The sequence below is a fragment of the Penicillium vulpinum genome, assembly GCF_028829585.1.
Source record: "Penicillium vulpinum strain IBT 29486 chromosome Unknown utg000001l_segment0_segment0, whole genome shotgun sequence".
NCBI lineage: Eukaryota > Fungi > Ascomycota > Eurotiomycetes > Eurotiales > Aspergillaceae > Penicillium > Penicillium vulpinum.
This window is the reverse complement of record NW_026643241.1, coordinates 2,055,707-2,074,628: the sequence shown is the minus strand read 5'-3', so window position 1 is coordinate 2,074,628 and position 18,922 is coordinate 2,055,707. Positions and strand designations below refer to the sequence as shown.

Genomic DNA, 18,922 nt, shown 5'->3' with positions numbered 1-18,922 from the left:
TTGTGATAGCCCTGCACATCGAGTGTAGAGGAGTGATACGTGGAGAAGTCTCAATGGACCCAAGTGAGACACAGAAAATAGAAACGATGCGGGCAAGGGAAGGGATGTACTGGGGGAGCTGGCTAATCGGGGTCAGATAAGAGACGGGGTCACGCGGCTCTGGAGTTTAGGGAGTTTAGGGCGGAATGTGGAATATTCGCATGTAGATAACCCAAGTTATATCGTTTGGTCGCAATAAATCGCTCTGTGCAACCCACATCAAAGAATGTATCAGGAATTCATTTCCCCGCAGAGAATCAAGGCCAAGTACCGGAGTAGACTAAGTACACCGTATGTAGGCAGTTGACGTCAATGCGTCCTGCACTATCGCGACATGTAACCCAATCATGCACCTCCATTCTGCACAATGTAAAACATGATATATGGTAAATGACCTCTAGATACATTCTCTAGATGTCTAAAAAAATAACTAAACATTCCACGATATATAAACGAGATAGATCATAAGGACAAAAATTCCAAGTCATTCGGGGCAATGTCTCGGAGACAGCCCTTCGGAACAGACATCATCATTAGAACTAAGAGCAAAATACAGTCATAATGTACACGACGGCATGTGCCATAAAAAAAAGAAGAGGTCATGGAGCAAAAGACCGACCCGAATGAATACATGCGGATCTAAATGAAGCATCAAGATGACCACCCGGAAAAATAGAAAAACGCCAGCCGAATACATGCCGTGAAAAAGAATTGCGCCAAGAACTTTCACTCATTGCACTCGCACTTCATTCCGGACGCTTTTGTGTGAGCATGGCGCGGAAATCATCGTTGCTCTTTTTCGGTTTGCTCTCGCCGTCGGGCGCCGTGTCCATTTTGTCACTGGACGGATTAGCGGCGGCAGATGGTTTCTGACCGGGAGTTGCGGCCTGTCGTTTCAACCCTAGACCACCCTTCCGAGCGCCAGGTTGCTGCGGGCGTCTAATCGGCCCGGTAGGTTGTAGGTTCGTCGTCTTCTTCGTTTTGCCTTCGTGCTTGACGGGGAAACCCCGGTCTGTTTTGAATTCCGGCTGGGAATTCATCAACTCTCGAACAGTGCCGATATGGAGAGGGCGTCCAGCAGTGATCTCCTTCCCTTCAAGCGCCAGCGCAGCTTTGCCGGCATCCTGAATATTGACATATTCCACAATAGCACCTTGATGCTCTGGGCGCAAATTGATCATTACTAAACGCCCATATGGCTCGACAATGGTACGGATACGGGCTTGGTTGACGGTATCGGGAACGTTCATCAAGGCAAGGGTGCGCTGCGCATGCTCACCGACCGGTACTTCAAGACCGTCAACACCCTGAGCTGCTGGGTGTGATGCAATTTGAGAGATGACCATTTGGTTCCCACGCCGAGTGTTGGTGCCAGCAATTTCAACATGAAGAGGACGTGATTTGAACACATGCTCGTTCATCGAGACGGCGTCGCTAGCTGCTTCCTTGGTAGAGAAAGTAATAAAGCCATACCCTTTACTGAGACCGGTAAGCTTTCGCTCAATCAAGATCCTTTCGATTTCGCCGAATTTTGAAAATAGTGCTTTCAGATCATCTTCATTGGCTTCCCAGTGAATGTTTGAAAGATAGATTTCTCGTCCTTCGTATCTGGAGCCGCTGCGGGCTGTTTTTTGTGCAGGATCGGATATCTTAACACAAAGCTTCTTGCCATCTTCCGTTCGCATTCCATTAAGCTCTGTTGCATGGTGGGCAGCACTGGAGCTATCCAACTGCAAGTAACAGAAGCGTCTGGAAGTATCAAACTTGAGAGATGGCATTCGAACTTCGAGAACTTCACCATACTACTAAAGTTAGCGATGCTAAAAAGGCTAGGGCGAAGAAGTACTTACTTTGCTGAAAAGGTTGCGGAGGTAATCCTCATCCGCATGCGGTGGGTAATTGGTGATCCAAAGTGTCGTCTCTGACCCAATTTGGACATCGATGATGTTATCAGTGTCGTTGAAGCGCTTTTGGTCACGAGTGAGAGCAGCAAGAGCCTCTTCCTTGGTTTCAAACTCGATGATCGCAACCTCTGAGGCTTTCTCGTCTCTTCGGAGCATTTTGACGGTGTTGGCAGTACCAACCTGTTTGGGTCAGCTAGGTTATCCTGATATCAATAGCAATGAGCAACTTACATGACGGAAGAATTGGCGAACGAGACGCTCAGTTGTACCTTTAGGCAAGTTCCTGACAATAACGGTCGCATTCTCTCGATCCCGTGAAGGAGCGGCAATCTCTGCCGGTGCCTCATCGTTGCGGACCTTTTTAGTTTCCGGCATCTCGTCCTTTTCTTCTTCGCGTTTTCTCTTTTCAGGCGAAGGAACTGCCTCTACTGCGGCCTCCCACTGTTGCTGTTGTTGCTGCTGCTGCTGCTGCTGCTGCTGCTGCTGTTGTGCTTCCGCTGCCTCTCGCGCTTCTCTCTCTCGCCGAGCAGCGACAGCTCGCATTGCTTTCCGGGTCTCAATCACGGCCAGCTGGAGCTCATCCGAGTCCTCATAATCCTCGCAATGCGTAACATATGTCTGAAAGATCTTGTCAGGCCAGTCCAGATCTGTTCTCTTGATCGCTTGTTTGAGAACGGCAGTAGCATAGCTCGGGTTGGGGGTTCGGCGCGCTGCGTCGACTGTTGCCTCGCCTTGCACAAATTTGCTCCAGCAAATCAACTCCCATCCGTAGTAAGTGAGCCAAAACTCATAGCTACCGCCCCGGCGCTTTACTAAGCCCTTGAAGGTCTCTCGTGCGCTGTCCCAGCTGCCGCTTTCGCTAAAGAAACGAATATAAATTCGTTCCAGACGGAAAAGAGGATCGCCCTGATACGCCGGGCCGTACTTCTTTTCGCCCAGCTCTTGCACGCTTTCGATTGCTGAGCGAATACCAACTTCCGCGACATCAAGATCTTCGTCGGTCGAGTCGGACAAAAAGGCGCGTCGGCGAAGGTAACTGCACCAGGTGACGTGAACCTTCAAGACTTCCTCCAAACCACCAGCATCAAGCAGTCCAGTGCTGGTCGCCTTGTGCTTGATGCTAGAAATCTTGTTGAACGACTGGTTCTCTCTTTCCGAGCTTAGCAGATACTGGGACCACAGGTTTCCAGACCATGGACAATGACGCGTAGCGCGGTCTAGGGTAGAAATTGTGGTGGTAGAGGCACGGCGATGAAGAGATTCGCCGATCAAGAACATGACATAGTCTTCCCAAAGTGACACATCGGTAGGGAAGTGAAGAACAGCGCGCTGATAGAGGGCATTCACCAAGTCGAAGCTGAAATCTCCCCGTTTCCGGCGGTTGCGCGTCAATTCCCAATCAATGTACTCGGAGTAGACTGTCCATTCAAGGGCGCGATCGCCAGACTCTTGCGCTTTGGCTAGACGATGTTCGAATTCCTCTCGTGCGTTGTAGAGAGCCTTTGGCTCGGCTGCCCGGGCGACAGTCTCGGACATGATCTCCTCATACTTGCTGTTGCAATAAGTCGAAATGAAGCTTGAAAACTTTTGGAAAGTCTGATCCCAGGTGGCGTGGGGAGTTTGCAGACGATGGCCATAAAGTCCATGAAGATGGTTGATCTTTTCTTGGGAGGGTGCGCGAGCAATATCCTGAGCATAGAGATCCAAGAGGCGATCCCACACCAGGTGGCTGTTGTTAATTCTCCAATTAGTAGCGTCTGCGCCGCGCTGCCACACCTCTATGACTGAATCCCACGTGAACACCTCACGCCCGACCATGCGATCCTCTTCAGTCCACTGAAGAGAACTGGCTTCGCCATGGGCGGAATTGTAGAGGTAAAGAACCCATTCGCCGTAGATATTCCACAGCTTTGTGCTGCCAAACTCCTCTTCAACGGATCGCTGACAGAGTTCTAGAACAGCGATGCGCCCGTCGACGTCTTGAGCTAACATGCTCTCATCCTGAATCCACTCGGCCCAAAGATCTTCTCCCATGGCGAAAAGCTTGTCCATTTCTTCACGTGCCGTTTTTAAATCGTTGAGTAGATCATAGCGTCGTGGGTCACCGTGGACATCTGGGTTATTCGGCGGGTAGACGTGGTTGACAAATCCTGCATGCAGCAATCCGATAAATTGCACGTGCGCATCATGCGTGTGGGGGTTGAGCGAGATTTGATGGAAAAGTTCGGTCGCCTTTCGCTGCGCATCGGGGTCGAGCGAAGTCGCGGCGTAGGTCCTCTTTGCGGGCCCGTCGCGCCCATCCGACATAGCGATCTCGAAGGACATCCGAGAGGTAGGGGTGTTATGGGTGACAGAATTGACATGTGGGTGAATCGTAGATGGAGATAACTGGTGCTCGTAGGATTCAGTGCTCCGGAGCATGCTTGTCGGTGTTGGACGTTGTGGCTGGTGGTGCTGCATCGAGGCGAGATCCGCCAAAGTGTCCATTCCTGGCGTGGATGGTTGTCTTGAGGGTACTTCAGTCGGAGAAGTTCCATTTCCTCCACTAGGTCCTGGTGAAGATTCTCCAGTAGGAACATAAACCTGCTGTGCAAGAGGCGAAGAAGTCTTGCCCTTTCGCCTGGAGCCTGTCCGAGTTCTCTCAATAGCTTTGTGGGGGGATGGCCCTGCAGAGGTGGCCGGTGCGTTGTTCGACGTAGGACCAGGCACGGGCGTCGAATTTCCAGACTTGGGATTCGAGTCCGGCGAAAGAAGCGAATTGATGTCCATGTTTGAATGCAGCTTTGGGAAGAGCGATTGGATACCGGAAGTTGTCGTAGTGGATGCACCAGGTGCTTTTCAAGCAGAGATCTAGATCATACGACAGTCTTGAAGTACCTCAACACGTCCATTCCTGCATCGGCCGGTCGTATTCAGATCGCCCCCTCGTTGTTCGTGCAAATGACGTAGATTTACACTTGCGCGGCTGTTTCTGGCGGGTGGTTAGGAATCCAAAGGAATGCCTGAAAGGAACGAGAGCCCTTTAATCGAGAGGGCAAGCTGAAATCTCAGGGATCTCAGGTATTCGGAAAGGATGGAAACCACCGGCTAATGGCCTGGGAAGGGAAGGGAGGGATGAAGGAGGACGAAAAAGAGAAAGAAGAACTGAAAGAGGGAAAGATGAGGGCTAGTGGATACTGTGGAGATGGTTGGGAAGAAGAAACAATTATGTTGCGAGAATGAGGTTTAGAATATGACCATCAAAGATACGAGATCATCTCTATCTGTAGAAAAGACTGTTCTTGCTCTATAGACTCGCGCAGTCGCAAGTCGCATCGCTCTTGAGGCTATTCTGATCGATCAACCTCAAGGTGCCTCAGGCTCCGGTATGCCGCACAGACCATAAGTGCAGGGAACTTTCACCTTTTTTCCCGACGTGAACTTCTGACAACAACATCCCAACAGCCACAATGGTCTATCGCTCAGGGCAATTGGTCCGGACAGGTATGTTATGTTGATATATCTTATTCTTGGCTTTCCTACTAACTTATTTCCCATGTTTAGCAGTCCGGACCGCCTCCTTCATCCCTCGCCGAACATTGACCTCGACAGCCATCCGTTCCGCTTTGAACGATGGCGAAAGCAAAAAGCCGACCGGCTGGTTTTCTTCCTTGAAGAGCATGTTTGGGGAGAAATCCGGCCAAAGAGCCAAAGTCGCCCACCGACCCTCAGCCCCTAAGAAGGAAGAAGGTGGTCTAGGCGCCTCCATCTTCGGATCAGACTTGGCCGCACCAGCATCGGGACCCATGCCATCTCGGCCAACATGGGAAAAACCAGAAGAAGGTGTCTCCGGGAAGCTAGAAGACCGCGACTTGAGTCGCCTGCAAGTGGGACTGGGACCCGACCCCAAGGCCCAGTTACGGTGGGAGAGGAAGATGGCTGTCCGCGAAATCCGGAAACGAGGCCGCGTACCGACGAAGGTTCAAATTAAGCGCACAGAGCGCGAATCGCTTTCCAAATCTCACTGGATCAAGACCTCGCTGAAGAAGCTGGGTCCTCTGGCCCGCCAAATTGCTGGCAAGAATATCGACGAGGCCATCCTTCAGATGCGCTTCAGCAACAAAAAGGCCGCCAAGGATGTGCTGGAACATCTGGAACACGCAAAGAACGTCGCCGTGGTCCGTGCCGGCATGGGCCTTGGCCTTGGAGTCCCCAAGTCCGAACCATCGAAACCCATTACTGTCATACTCAAGAGTGGCGAGCGGCAGAAGATTGCCAACCCCACTGACATCTATATCCAGGAGGCCTGGGTCAACCGTGGTCCCTATGGATATGAGATGGATCACCGCGCCCGTGGTCAGATCAACCGCATGCGCCCCCCTACCACAAGTATATCAGTCCTGTTGAAGGAAGAAAAGACTCGTATTCGCGAGTGGGAGGACCGTGAGGCCAAGGCCCAGCGGGAGCGGAGATCCCAGCTCTGGACACAACTGCCGGATCGCAAGATCTCTGCGCAGAACCAGTACTACAGCTGGTGATCGATGCTTTGGCGTTTGTATTATTTATATCTAGATCTTTCGCGTGGACAGTGGTTTTTCATTAGCCGATTGGAGGCGACAATTGCATTTGTGAGAAGTCGCTCTCGTCTTTCTTGAGTAAGAGCGACTCATGTACAATACTGAATCAATTTCTTGGATATCAACCCATTCAGACCGGATGTTCTTCTCCTAGTATTTACCAAACCCAGCGGTCATGTCACTTATACACTTAGTGCAATTCTCAAAATTGACCTCTTGAATCATGCGACCTCTACGATGACTGTGGACATTGCTGCGACTAGACCCTTTTTTCCACCGAAACAAGCACAGGGATCACTGCACCAGTTGCCAAGGGAAAGCGGCGATGGCCCACAACTTCCAGAATGCTAGTGATAGCACCTGAGTGAGCCGTTAATGAAATGTATGTACTCTCATCGTGGACAAATATATCGTTCAAGAGACAGCGAAGCCGATCGTTGCGATGCTCGCTCGACTCGCGGACCTTAGGATCCCATAACTTGTCTTCCTCGGAGAATCCCGCTCCAAACAGATACTCTGGGTACTCTTCTGCGATTTCCGAAGCCGCTGAGCGACGGTCACAGGTATGCTGACCCATCGTCTCACGGAGGAGCTAGTCGGGTTAAATATTGTACGTTCGGTAGTAAAAATCAAACACACCTCTTTGATAGTCGGCTTAAAAGGATCCGTGTGGGGGATCGGAAGTCCCTGGAACGTAATATGCGCCGTTTCAAGGCACCGGTTCAGGGGGCTCACGTAGTAAGACTCGGGCGATGGGATACCGGCCTCAATCTGCTTCTCCCAAGCTGCATGGGCAACTTGCGCCTGACATCTGCCCTGCTCAGTAAGATGAGCATCTACCCAGTTGCCGTCCTCGTCTCCGTCTTGGAGAGACCAGTAATCCTAGATGTTTGATCAGCGTCTTATTCATGGAAAAAATTCTCGGTCACTTACATCCCACTGCTTTGTGCCATATTTGCGCTCGGCGACGTTGTGGACACCCTCCCCGTGGCGTCCGAGAAAGAGGACTTTGAGCTTCTTAGTCTCGCTGTCGTTCAGGCGTCGGATATGGGCATCGAAACGCCGCCACTGGCTGTCAGTCTGTTCCACTCCGAGGTGCTCATCGTAATGTTTTTCGATGAGTCCGAAGTTTGATTCCACCTTTCCAGATCATCAGACACTGGTTTGATGGCTTTCACTTGGATATTAGGGTCTCTTACGTAGTCGAAGGCGTCGGGGTCAGTGGCGGGGTCATCCTGGCGGAAATATCCTGTCACTGTGGTAAAGCGTAACAAAGGCGTGCATTTCATAGTTTTTAAGTGGAAGCAAAGTATGAGCGTTGGTTTGAACTGTAAACGAACAAGAGAAAGGGGTTGTTTGGCGCGGGATGAGGGAGATTTAGTGAGATTTAGGGCTGAGATGGTGGGGACAGCAAAAGATGCAACCCGATTCCATATCAGAAATTATCGCTATTTAGTTCGTTAACAATTTATATCTAGCCCTAGAAGACTAAAGTGTTTCTGTATACTCCGCACTTTGACCTTGGAACCTGTATAGAGGGGCTGGAATAAAGTCCTCGGATCTCCCAGGCAAACAGCTTCCAAGGTTGGATACATGTATCAATAAAGGCGTCCGTATTTTCACGACATTGTTTGCTGCTGTTGAAACCACATATGTTTGTACATACTCACATCTCCTAGATTATTACTCAACATACAAGGGTTTTTTTTTTTTGGATATAAATGCAAATGAATCTTTAATTTCATTACCAAGGACCAATGTAGTGTGATGATAGAGGTCACCTCCACATGCCCTTTACAAATAAATAGCGCTCAAAACTAGCTCACAATTATCAGACATTAATCTATCCCATGTCCGAGCTCGACCGGATTCATCCAAGAAGAGCAGGTCAATCAAGGGCACCAAGCGGTTCGCACGCCGCCAGGCTATAAACCCTTCTTCGCAAACACAATGTGTCGGCCAAACAGAGACAGAGATTTGTAGACCACACCCTCAACCTGAGATGCCAGAGACAGTGATGATTGCCAGGCACTAGCAAATGCCAATGCAGTGCTCGAAAGCAGGCGACCAACGCTTTCAGCAACGGGCCGAACTAAGGGACCTTGTCCGCTGATGAGCAGTGCCCGAGTCTCGAGATTATCCGGTGATCGGTTGCCAAAGAGACCTGATGAGCCACGCCGAGCCGGCGAAACCAGCAAATTCTTTGGTACTGGCTGTAAGCCAGAGAGTATTGCGATTTCCTTGGCGAGGCCCTCCGAAACTCTCCTGCGCTCTGGTCCAGGCACCTGGATTGCAGAGTTGCGCACGAGCGACGGGGAATGGCGCATTCCGAGGTTGCCAGCAACAGTACCTGGCACTGTGGACATTCCCACCACGCGAGTGGGCCTCGTTTGGTGTACATGCAGAGCTGAAGTGTGACGGACGCCAGTGGTTGGATGTTCTACCGAGGATGGCACGACAGTCTTGACGTCGGTCCTCTTCGAACGCATAACATCAACCGCCGAGGTCGAAACGCGCCAGCGTAAGCCCGAGCTGCCAGATGGCAGCCCAGCTGCATGGACTGGCCGAGATGTAGTTGAACTGCATGGGTCGTGGGGTTGTCCATTCGCTGTGTTCTTTGAGCTTCTCCCTTGTTTGAAGGCTCTCTCGTGTCGCACAGAACAGTTGGGGATGATATTCTCGCCCGATACGACTGTGTCGTGTCCTGGAGTTGTAACCTTCGAGGCATTCTTGTTCGATTGTGGAACGATGCCTTGACTGGAAGTCCTGTTTGAGACTGGCATGCCAGATAGTAGAAGGATATCGTGTCCTGGTGGTGTAATCTTTTGAGTCTTGGTCCTGATGACCTGCTTGGCGACAGGTACCGCCACAGGCATTCCCACTGACGGTAGTCCGACAGATGGGTCGATGCCAGACGAGCCGCTTGTTGGACTTCTTGTCGGCTTGACTGTTGGAAGTGCTTGAGGTGAGTCGGATGACGGGGCGTGACCGGGCGAGTCCGAGTAGCGCGACTCTGGGAGGTTTGGCACTTGGAGCATCGGTTTACTCGCCCTTACTTGAAGTGCGGGCTTCATCGGAAGAACATCGCCAGCAGCGGCACAAGCAGCAGCCTTCTCTAGGCAGTTGCACTACTCGGACGTCAGCATGCTCAAATGTTCAATGTGAATGGAAAACTTACTCGCTTGTGCTGCTTCTTGTGCTTTTCACAAGCACCGTACTTCCGAGCCTTGATGTAGTTCTCCTTCTGTGCCTGAGATCGAGGCTTCTGCTTCTTAGGCACATTGGATGCGGCGTTCATGTTCAAGTCGAGAACCATCTCTATGCCTCCCGGAGGGGGTGCCTCGGAGACAGATGTGTTCTCTGAGCTAAGACGCGGAGAGGTGCTTCCGCGAACGTATTCTGACCAGCTTGGGGATGAGAAGCTGGTGTTGGAGTCGGAGGACATATCCAAGTCAAGAGCAGTGGTGTCGCAGAGGCGCTGCAGATGCAGCGCAATCGCCGCCTCACGGCGCTTCTCCTTGATAGTAGCAACTCGCGGATCGGCGGCGGCCTGCGCCTCCACCAGGTTCCGGAATGTATTGCCGCTGTCGTACGGGTTGTATCCCAAGTACGCAACATCATCGAACAAGGGAGCAGCAGGGTCCTGCATGAAAGCTCCATCCATTCCTATGAACTCTTCTTGTGGGAGATCATAGTTGATCATGTCAAAAGAGGATTGCATAAAATCAGACGGGGATGTAAACATCCCATCTGCCTCATACGGCAGAGCCAGGTCCTGAGGTGAGACTGTGGTGGCGGTCGACTGGTCGTCGTAAGGGAGATCGAGGAATTGATCGAAGTCAACCCATTCATTGGGAATTGACATATCCATCTCAGAAAAGAACTGATCCGCAACAAAAGCCATTGGAAAATAAAACGTAGATGGGGTATCACTGGGGGTATCTATTTTTTATGAAAAGATGTGGGACAGAAAAGTTAAAGAGAGAGGGAGCCGTTTAGTCGGGCCAAGGCTAAGGGTCCTGAGGTAGTAGGAGACTAGGTTATTGAGGGAAAGAAGATGAAAGGACGATAGCTGGTATGGCTTCCGGAGAAGTTGAAGAACCCAAGACCTGAGGCAGCCGTTGATTCTATGTATGCTCTCAGTCTCACAGTCCACCATTCCTCTTCGGGGTCCCCGACTTGACGCTAATCCACTTTGGGACCCCGACACCCCGCTCGATCGCTCCAAGCCGCAATATGACTCAACTTATATACTCCTAGGGTACTTTCCATGCCATATGATCTACTATGGGGATATAGGTACCCACAAAGTCTCTTTGACTGAGAGACATTCCACGTTGTCTTGGCCTGTTTATAGTATAATTATGTTGTATAGTATAACTTCTTGTATGGCGATTTATATATTATATCTCAAAATGCTCCAGTCTCTTCATAGAAACATATCTCTTTTTCTAGATTGCTCGAGGCTTAAAGAGGCTGTGTTGCATAGCCCGTAGCAATATACAAAGTACATAGCCCGGTTAAATTTGCGCTAAAGCATATTTGGACAAAATATACCCGGTTATATCTACAAACCCAACATACTATGTTGGCTTAAGATCCAAGCAATTGACCAAATGCATTATTATAGCTCCAAGAAATGATAAAATAATGAACAATCTCGATCAATTGACTTTCAGCCACAGTATTTTAAGGGTTTTGTTGACCCACTGTATATGACACAGCTTTTCTCGGAAGTTCGGCGAAAATTCTTTAAAAAAGAAAAGCAAAAAAAGCTTTAGTTATTAGCTCTAGCTACATATAGTAGTTTACTATATACACAGACCAACCTTTGATCTGGGATACGATGCGTTAGGATATAAAAATGATATGTACTTTGTATTTTGCCATGTTGACCGACAAAGCTTGGCTAATATAGGATGTCAAGGTTCACATCGAAAAGTACTATAGTCATTGGAATAAAGATGGATATATATACATAATATAGTTTCATATGTTCAAGTAATATCACTATCAGCACTACATATGTATAAAGTACAGAGTAGTAATAACAAGTGTGTTGTAAGTATGGTGATCGTGAGGTCCACCACTCCCGACTAGCTTAGGTAAGGTCTAGAACTCCCTCCCCAAACGAAGTTGATAATCTTGGCTTTCTCGTTTATTGATCTGCTTGTTATTGAACATCGTACTAATTAACTGAACCTCAGGTTTTTTTTCGGCTTTTCTTCACTTCTTCCGCCTACCCCTGACAAATCAAAATTTACCCCTCCATCCCCCACCGACAAGCAGCTGTCCAGCTCCACCCTCGGTTCTTGTTGTGGGGAGGGTCGAGACTGAACCAACTGATTGGCGCCTGGCAAATGTTTCGAGAGGAAAAATAGAAAAAATACCAGTACCACGGTCTGCACAGTCAGCAGCCCCGTCGGACCGTTGAACCGTCTGGAAAATCAATCACGTCACGTTGTCATTCTTCCCGACCATGGCAGCTGCTTTCGACGAAGAAGACCTCGCTATTCCCCTCACCTCCGACCGTGATCGTCCGCGTGAACGTGCTAGGCCTCCCGCCTCCAACCCCTCCGCCATGGCAATGCCCCCGCCGAAGCCGACCGGCAAGGTCGAGGACCCAGTGCAGTCACCGTCGACTACCCGAGACATGCAACGCCTCGATCAGTACCAGACCGTGAGGGTCTTGGGCGAGGGTTCTTTTGGCAAGGTAAAACTTGCTATTCACCAGCCAAGTGGACGTCAAGTTGCTCTGAAGATCATCCCACGACGCAAGCTACTCTCCCGGGACATGGTTGGCCGTGTGGAGCGAGAAATCCAGTATTTGCAATTGCTACGACACCCTCACATCATCAAATTGTACAATTATAATCCAAAATGCAATTGGGGGTTTGGCTGATCATTTATGTTTTAGGTATACGGTGATCGCGACCAAGACTGATATTGTGATGGTGCTGGAGTACGCAGAGCGAGAATTGTTCGATTATCTCGTGAGGAAGGGAAGATGCGCCGACGACGAAGCCCGCAAATTCTTCCAGCAAATCATTTGTGCTGTGGAATACTGCCACCGACACAAGATTGTACACCGCGACTTGAAACCCGAGAACCTGCTCATCGACAACCAGAAGAATGTTAAGATTGCGGATTTCGGTTTGAGTAATATTATGACGGATGGTAACTTCCTCAAGACCAGCTGCGGTAGTCCGAATTACGCTGCTCCAGAGGTCATATCCGGAAAGCTCTACGCTGGCCCCGAGGTCGATGTGTGGAGTTGCGGTGTGATTTTATATGTGTTGCTTGTGGGCCGACTACCTTTCGATGATGACTACATTCCAGCCCTTTTCAAGAAGATCGCAGCGGGCACCTTCCATATACCTGGATATATCTCATCCGGGGCAGCTCGTTTGATCCGGGCAATGCTTCAAGTTCACCCTGTTCACCGCATTACAATCCCCGAGATCAGATTGGACCCATGGTTCACCAAAAATCTCCCTCAGTACCTGGAACCGCCACGAGAGGAGTTCATCGCCCCAGGAGCGGACTCGAAGAAAATTGATTCTGCAAAACTTGATATGGCAAAGCCTCCACCAGTCCAGCACAAAATCCATCGAATTGCAGTTTCCAAGCTTGAACGAAGCATGGGATATGGCCGAGAGGATATCGAAGAGGCACTGAGACATCCGGAACCCAGCGCGATCAAGGATGCCTTCTCCATCGTCGTTGAGAATGAGATGATGCAAACCAACTGTAAGACCTGAACCATTGAATTAACCTATATCCCTGCTCACGATAACAGCACCCACGGAAGATAATTTGTTAGCTCAAAATGTCCAGAAAGGAGCTGCGCCTTCGTCCGCGGACCGGTCTCCTGCGCCTCGTCATCAAACGCCCCCTGTCCCTGCCAGGGACAGGACCGCCAGTGTATCGCGCCGGAGGACCTCAGAAGATCCACAGCAACCAGAATCCGAGGAAGAACCCCGCGTCAGCCATGTCCGGATTCTCCCTACCAGCTTGCCATATGTTCATGACCAACTCATGGAACAACGTGATCGAGATAAAAGAGCTCGCAACCAAATACTTGAGCAGCGCCGTCAAGAGGCCGCCCAGCTTGATCCAGAGGGGCATGGATCTGCCTATCGTGATATGTCCCCCGCAGAACAGGCTGCCACGGCCCGTGCATTGAAGCCCCACTCACGCAGTGTCGTCGACTTGGACAAGTTGCGATTCGAGCCGCCGACCGGTCAACCCCTTGAAAAACAGCCTAAGCGGAGCCGCAAATGGCAATTTGGTATTCGATCCCGAAATCAGCCATATGAGGCCATGCTGTATCTGTACCGGGCAATTGCCGCCCAGGGTGGATTGTGGGATATTCAACCCGCGGAATCAGGTATGTTTACGGTCATTACTTATTTCGAGCTCACTCTTACATCCTCTAGGCACCAATATCGGCCCCGATGCAACCCCCTCCCCTGATAAGCCTAAACCCTTGCAGAGCAAATATCCCGACCTCCCATCCGACTACTACATTCCGAAGGACCCATGGTTTATCCGTGCACGCCTGCTCAAAGAAGGCATTAAGGCTCCTGGGGCATCCACCAGTGTTTACAATAGCCGCAGCGACCTCGAAGAACTGCGCCGCCGCTTCAATATCTCGGGGATCTCTGCCCCAACAGAAGACAGGACCAGAGATCTCCAGTCCTCCGTACCCGACAGCGGTCTCGCGAGCGCGGCCTCTTCGGTCAATGGACCAAGCGGAATCCCGCACATCACCTACGGTGTCTGGGTCTTCCTTGACATCCAGCTTTACCAACTCGAAGAAAACAACTACATGGTTGACTTTAAATGCGATGGATACCAGAACGTGATCCGCGCCGAAGGTGACACCGAGTGGCATCCCATCAGCAAGCGCCTCAAGAACAAGGAGAAGGAGGTGACCAGCGCTTACCCCTTCCTCGATGTAGCTTCTGATCTCGTCGCCCAGCTGGCTGTGGCAAGCTAGACCAGTCTGTTTATTTGAGACCTGAATCTGGCTTTTGTTCATACAAAAACGACCATGATAATTATCTTACATTAATTCTTTTTTGTTCATATTACTTGAACTTGGGTGGTTGCATAAGACCTTTTTGTTTCTGCTGCATTTGGGTGTCTTTCCAGCAAGCGAGTCGTATTGTTGCGGGTTTCACGTTGTATGGAGTATGTGTCTGATCTTTTTTCTCTCCCTTTCGCATGCAAATATTCGTTCAATTAATTCTTCACTACTTAGCGGAGTACATAAATAGGTACCTAGGTAGTCTACTGATGAAGCTCGAAATGAGATTTGAGATCTGAAATTTACGAATGCTGTTGAAATAACCTCAAGCTGGAATCGGCATAACCCTAGCTGATAGTTGAAATTATTTAGACAGCTAGTTATTGACGAAGTCTCGCTAGGCAACTTGTCTCTAGTTATACCTAGGAAATTCGTCTGCACAGTTTATGCTTTTTACTGCCTTTGTATACACTAAAAGAAAATCCAGAAACACATCGGAGTGTGTTTATATATAATGTCCCAACACGCCTACGTTGCCGAACATGGAAGCTGTAGGAGCCGCCAACTACCTATTATATTGAATTGAAGTAATTGTATTGAGTACAGTACTACTATCGAAGTCTACGTAGTCATATCTGTTAAATGTACCAAAACATTTTTACTCTCCAATTCTCGCAGGATTCCACACTATGGCATTTATTTTTTATTTTTCCCAGGTTCCATCCCTGTCTTCACAAAATCACGAGGCAGAATCTCCAAAGGTCCGTATCTGAAATAGAATGAATATGGTCTAATACCAATTTGGACGATGGAGAAGAAGTGAGATTGCCAAACTTGAAGTCATGGCCAGCAATTTAAATCCAAGAGTGAGGCACTGTCATGAATATCTGCGTTCGTAGGCCAATCGTAGGCTGCAGGTTAACAAAATTGTTTGAGGTAGATCACTCTAACCCTTTTTTTTTTTGTTGAAGTCTTTTGGCATGATGTGATGTTATGTGCATCTCCCTCCATTTTTCATATTGTCTTTCGGGCTTTGTCGGCTCTTCCACAAGTTTTCGCCAGTACTGTTGCATGGATCGAGGGGGGGAAATTCCCTTCAGTCTTGGGTGTTTGTGGCTTTTTTTAATCAGTTTGGAAGTTTTCATTCTTTTTTTTTGTGGTTCGTGAATTGAATTCATCATTAGGTCTGCCTTCTGTCAAGTCCGTTGAAGACTCCGATAAGCTCAGCTTTTACCTCGAGCATGCTGGTAAAGAAACAATCTGTTAATAGGCTTCTTTCTGTTGGAATTTCATTTTCAAACTTTTTTCATATATCAGTGATATCAACTGAACCAAATTGGCGAGCGCAGAGTTGCGCAATCATTAGAAAGCAGATTGGCGAGTTAATAAAAAGCTATTTCTCACCATCCTTGCTCGGCTTCTTGATAGAGCCCTGACCAGAAACACGGTCTATCGCTTTGATATAGACTCGTTCGCTGCGTCTCCGCTGGCTCTCGGACTGGCCACGGTTGGTTCCAGCCCTGCCGATGTGAGCTTGAGCCTGCATCTGTGCCAGATTGATCCCAGTCCTCTGAATTGTAGAAACGGACTCGGAGCGTCGGTCACGATGGTGGTTTGTACTGCTATTCGCAAAGTCGCCCTTTGTTGGCTGACTCGATTCGGCCCGAGAATCGGTGTCACGGTGACCCCGGATTTCTCCAATGATATGTCCTCCTCCGGAAATTGTCTGCTCCGGTTCATAGCCTTTGGAATCTCCTTCGCTCATGGGACAGGTGGTAGCAGACCGCTGCCGTAGAGCAGCTTCCTTGACCCATGGCTTGAAATGGGGGAGGATTTCGACATCAGGGAAACGAATCGTGCTAGCACGCATGCGGATGGGGTCTCGGTTGACGGGTTTGGTGATACGTCCCTTTCGGCTGTTCGAAAATGCACCTCGATGAGGGCTTCCTGGTGCACTCGGGGATTTGGTAATATGGCTGAGCTGTTGCTGGGCTCTTTCCAGATTTCGCAGTCTGACCATATGATTGCGAACTAGTTCGATGATCTGACGAATTTCTGCGAATGTCTTGCCGTGACCAACGTGTTGGCGAAGCCAGTCTGGGACGGGTGCGATGATGGCAGTTGGGTGCTTACGACCTGGAGCCCGAGTAACGACACCCGAAGGCTTGTGGTCTTGGTTTTGAGCCTGGCCGTTAGGAGTATTCTCGTTCTGATTGGAGGTCTCGGTGGTGACTGCTACGTCGGTTTCACGCCCGACACGCATCTGCTCTCGGCGACGCAGGATGAGTTCGAAACTCTCCACTCCATCCCAGTTCTCCATTCGGCTCAGTGATTCTAGCAGCAGGTCGCACTGCGTAAATGGCCATTGGTCTGCACGATACCGGGCACGCTGGTAGTGCTTTCGGCAATAATGAACCCAGACGCCAAGTGGAAACAGCTTGGTAACGGCCTTGTTTCTGCCAAACACGTGTGAGACGACCTTTCGGTAGTGCATTCCGTCGGGGGAGGGATTCATTCGGCAGGGAGCAGCGAATTCACATAAATGATCTTCGTCGGTTCCATTAACATCCTCCTCTTGTTTGTTGGCAGGATGTCTTTCAGGCTCCGGATCACGCCCCTGCACTTGTTGCTGCTGTGGTTCGTGGTTGTATTCATACAAACTACTGTCATTGAGAGGGTGAATCTCTCCAGGAGATTCCCCTCGATGGGCCAGAGCACGGCCACGACCACGCTGGGTGTTGCTCGGAGATATAGTCGGAGAGGAGCTAGGTAGACTTTGAGGCATCAGGTCATTGATTCCGGGAGGGATATACATCTCCCGAGGATAGTGACTGAAGCCCCTCAATAGACCTCTTGGTGGTTCTCGGGGTTCAGGGAGGTCAATGGGTTGAAGCAAGTGGCGAGGACTCCTGCTACGAGCCCTTTCTTGCTCTCGTGCATGTTCAGTTCGGTCCAGTCTATCCCGGTATGGATTGGCGCAATCAGCGGCATTCCTGAGCTGGACTCCACGGCTGGGATCATACATAGGATGTGTTCCATTTGTGCTGGTGAAACCAAGTGGCTGTCCTTGGCTGTATCGGTGGAGAGGACTAAGTAGAGGAGTGGAATCGGTTGTGTCCAGAGGTATCAATGGGGAAGTAAGTGGAGGAGAGAGAAGCAGCGACAAGGATGAGTTTGCCTGGTGGATTGCTCCAGCAGAGCTGCCGGGGCTAATATTCCGATTAGCTGACATTATAATAGAACAATATGCTCTTGGAAAGGATGAGCTTGTATAATAGAGTACAGTTCATATATAGAATAGGCTTGGGTACTAAGAAGATAGCGATGCCAGAGAATATATTGTATATACTTACGTCGTAACATCCTGCTTGTCATTAGCAGTGTTGCCAGGCCTAAACCCCGTTAGTTAACAAAATTTATCCCAGAAAATCCCAAAAGAAGTGCACGTCAAAAAGCCATATGGGAAGGACGAGTAAGACATTATACAAGACCGAGTAGATTCGGGGGATGTCGTGTATACATACATTTGTATGTCCTCCTCATGGAGGTGGCCCCGATCACCTCGGGCATCAGGGCCCTGAGGGTGCATGCTGGATAGAAGCTAGGATGTGAGGCAAGAAATAATGATGGAAGATGGCAAATTGCGTTCTTGATAACGGACGTGATGATGAATTCTGATGGCAAAGCCCCTTGACGTTGATGCACGAGCTGTCTGATAGTATCAAAGGCTTGGGGTGGGCAAAAATGGAAACGAAAATAGTGGGATAGGATAGAGGAGGAAGAGGAGTACTAGAATAGGATGGGCTTTTATAAGTTTGCAGGAAATTGCCTACAAGGTTTGTATTGATCGAGTTCGGATGACTTTTTACCTTTGTTGAATATCACCATCCCAACGTCTACAGCGTGGATTTGGGCATCGTGTGCGCTAGTCAGTAGCAAGATAAAAGAAAACCGGAACAGCCAAGTCTCTAGACCTGAATTCTTGAGTATGATAATGATGCTTATATATCTATGAGCTCACACAGAGACATGATGGGCCTTTGTTTTAAATCTAATAGGGATCACTAGACTATAGAAGAGTTTAAAAGTAATGAGGTTGATGGCTGAGCCTAAGGGTAATATCTCCATGTACGACAACACGGTTTGGAGGACAGTCACAGGGAGCCAGAGCACTTTCAATACAATCCACCGGAGAGAAAGTGGGCATCAGGAACACTTTATAGGCAACCCTGAGGACTACTGTCAGACCACCGAGCAACTACATCAATGAAATTGTCAAACTTAGTCTCAAGTCTACAGAAGCCCTTAGTAAGAGTCAAGGTGTCACTTTTAAGTATCATTGGTTATTTCTGTATGAGAACATCAAAAACTATATCCCCCATAAATCAAAT

The 18,922-nt window shown here is 49.4% G+C and overlaps 6 protein-coding genes across 6 annotated transcripts; 2 read left to right on the top strand and 4 right to left on the bottom strand.

Annotated features, from left to right (window-relative positions):
* Positions 1-785: 785 nt before the first annotated feature.
* Positions 786-4,712, bottom strand: N7479_000768 (U6 snRNP complex subunit PRP24; the record flags this gene model as incomplete). Its single annotated transcript, XM_057248466.1, has 3 exons — positions 786-1,841; positions 1,890-2,123; positions 2,175-4,712. The coding sequence occupies 3 exons, from the start codon at positions 4,710-4,712 to the stop codon at positions 786-788; spliced, it is 3,828 nt and encodes a 1,275-aa protein (XP_057112898.1).
* Positions 4,713-5,392: 680 nt separating this feature from the next.
* N7479_000767 (mitochondrial 54S ribosomal protein uL22m) lies at positions 5,393-6,460 on the top strand (the record flags this gene model as incomplete). The annotated part of the gene is made up of 2 exons (XM_057248465.1): positions 5,393-5,426; positions 5,487-6,460. 2 exons carry the CDS (start codon positions 5,393-5,395, stop codon positions 6,458-6,460), a joined length of 1,008 nt encoding a protein of 335 aa, XP_057112897.1.
* A 298-nt stretch (positions 6,461-6,758) lies between these two features.
* Positions 6,759-7,788, bottom strand: N7479_000766 (histidine phosphatase family protein; the record flags this gene model as incomplete). Its single annotated transcript, XM_057248464.1, has 4 exons — positions 6,759-7,091; positions 7,139-7,381; positions 7,433-7,639; positions 7,699-7,788. The coding sequence occupies 4 exons, from the start codon at positions 7,786-7,788 to the stop codon at positions 6,759-6,761; spliced, it is 873 nt and encodes a 290-aa protein (XP_057112896.1).
* A 636-nt stretch (positions 7,789-8,424) lies between these two features.
* Positions 8,425-10,403, bottom strand: N7479_000765 (uncharacterized protein; the record flags this gene model as incomplete). Its single annotated transcript, XM_057248463.1, has 2 exons — positions 8,425-9,627; positions 9,678-10,403. 2 exons carry the CDS (start codon positions 10,401-10,403, stop codon positions 8,425-8,427), a joined length of 1,929 nt encoding a protein of 642 aa, XP_057112895.1.
* A 1,575-nt stretch (positions 10,404-11,978) lies between these two features.
* On the top strand, positions 11,979-14,501 carry N7479_000764 (serine/threonine-protein kinase; the record flags this gene model as incomplete). Its single annotated transcript, XM_057248462.1, has 4 exons — positions 11,979-12,361; positions 12,417-13,249; positions 13,299-13,889; positions 13,939-14,501. 4 exons carry the CDS (start codon positions 11,979-11,981, stop codon positions 14,499-14,501), a joined length of 2,370 nt encoding a protein of 789 aa, XP_057112894.1.
* A 1,423-nt stretch (positions 14,502-15,924) lies between these two features.
* N7479_000763 (putative pathogenicity factor) lies at positions 15,925-18,120 on the bottom strand (the record flags this gene model as incomplete). Its single annotated transcript, XM_057248461.1, has 3 exons — positions 15,925-17,740; positions 17,885-17,923; positions 18,056-18,120. 3 exons carry the CDS (start codon positions 18,118-18,120, stop codon positions 15,925-15,927), a joined length of 1,920 nt encoding a protein of 639 aa, XP_057112893.1.
* Positions 18,121-18,922: the final 802 nt, after the last annotated feature.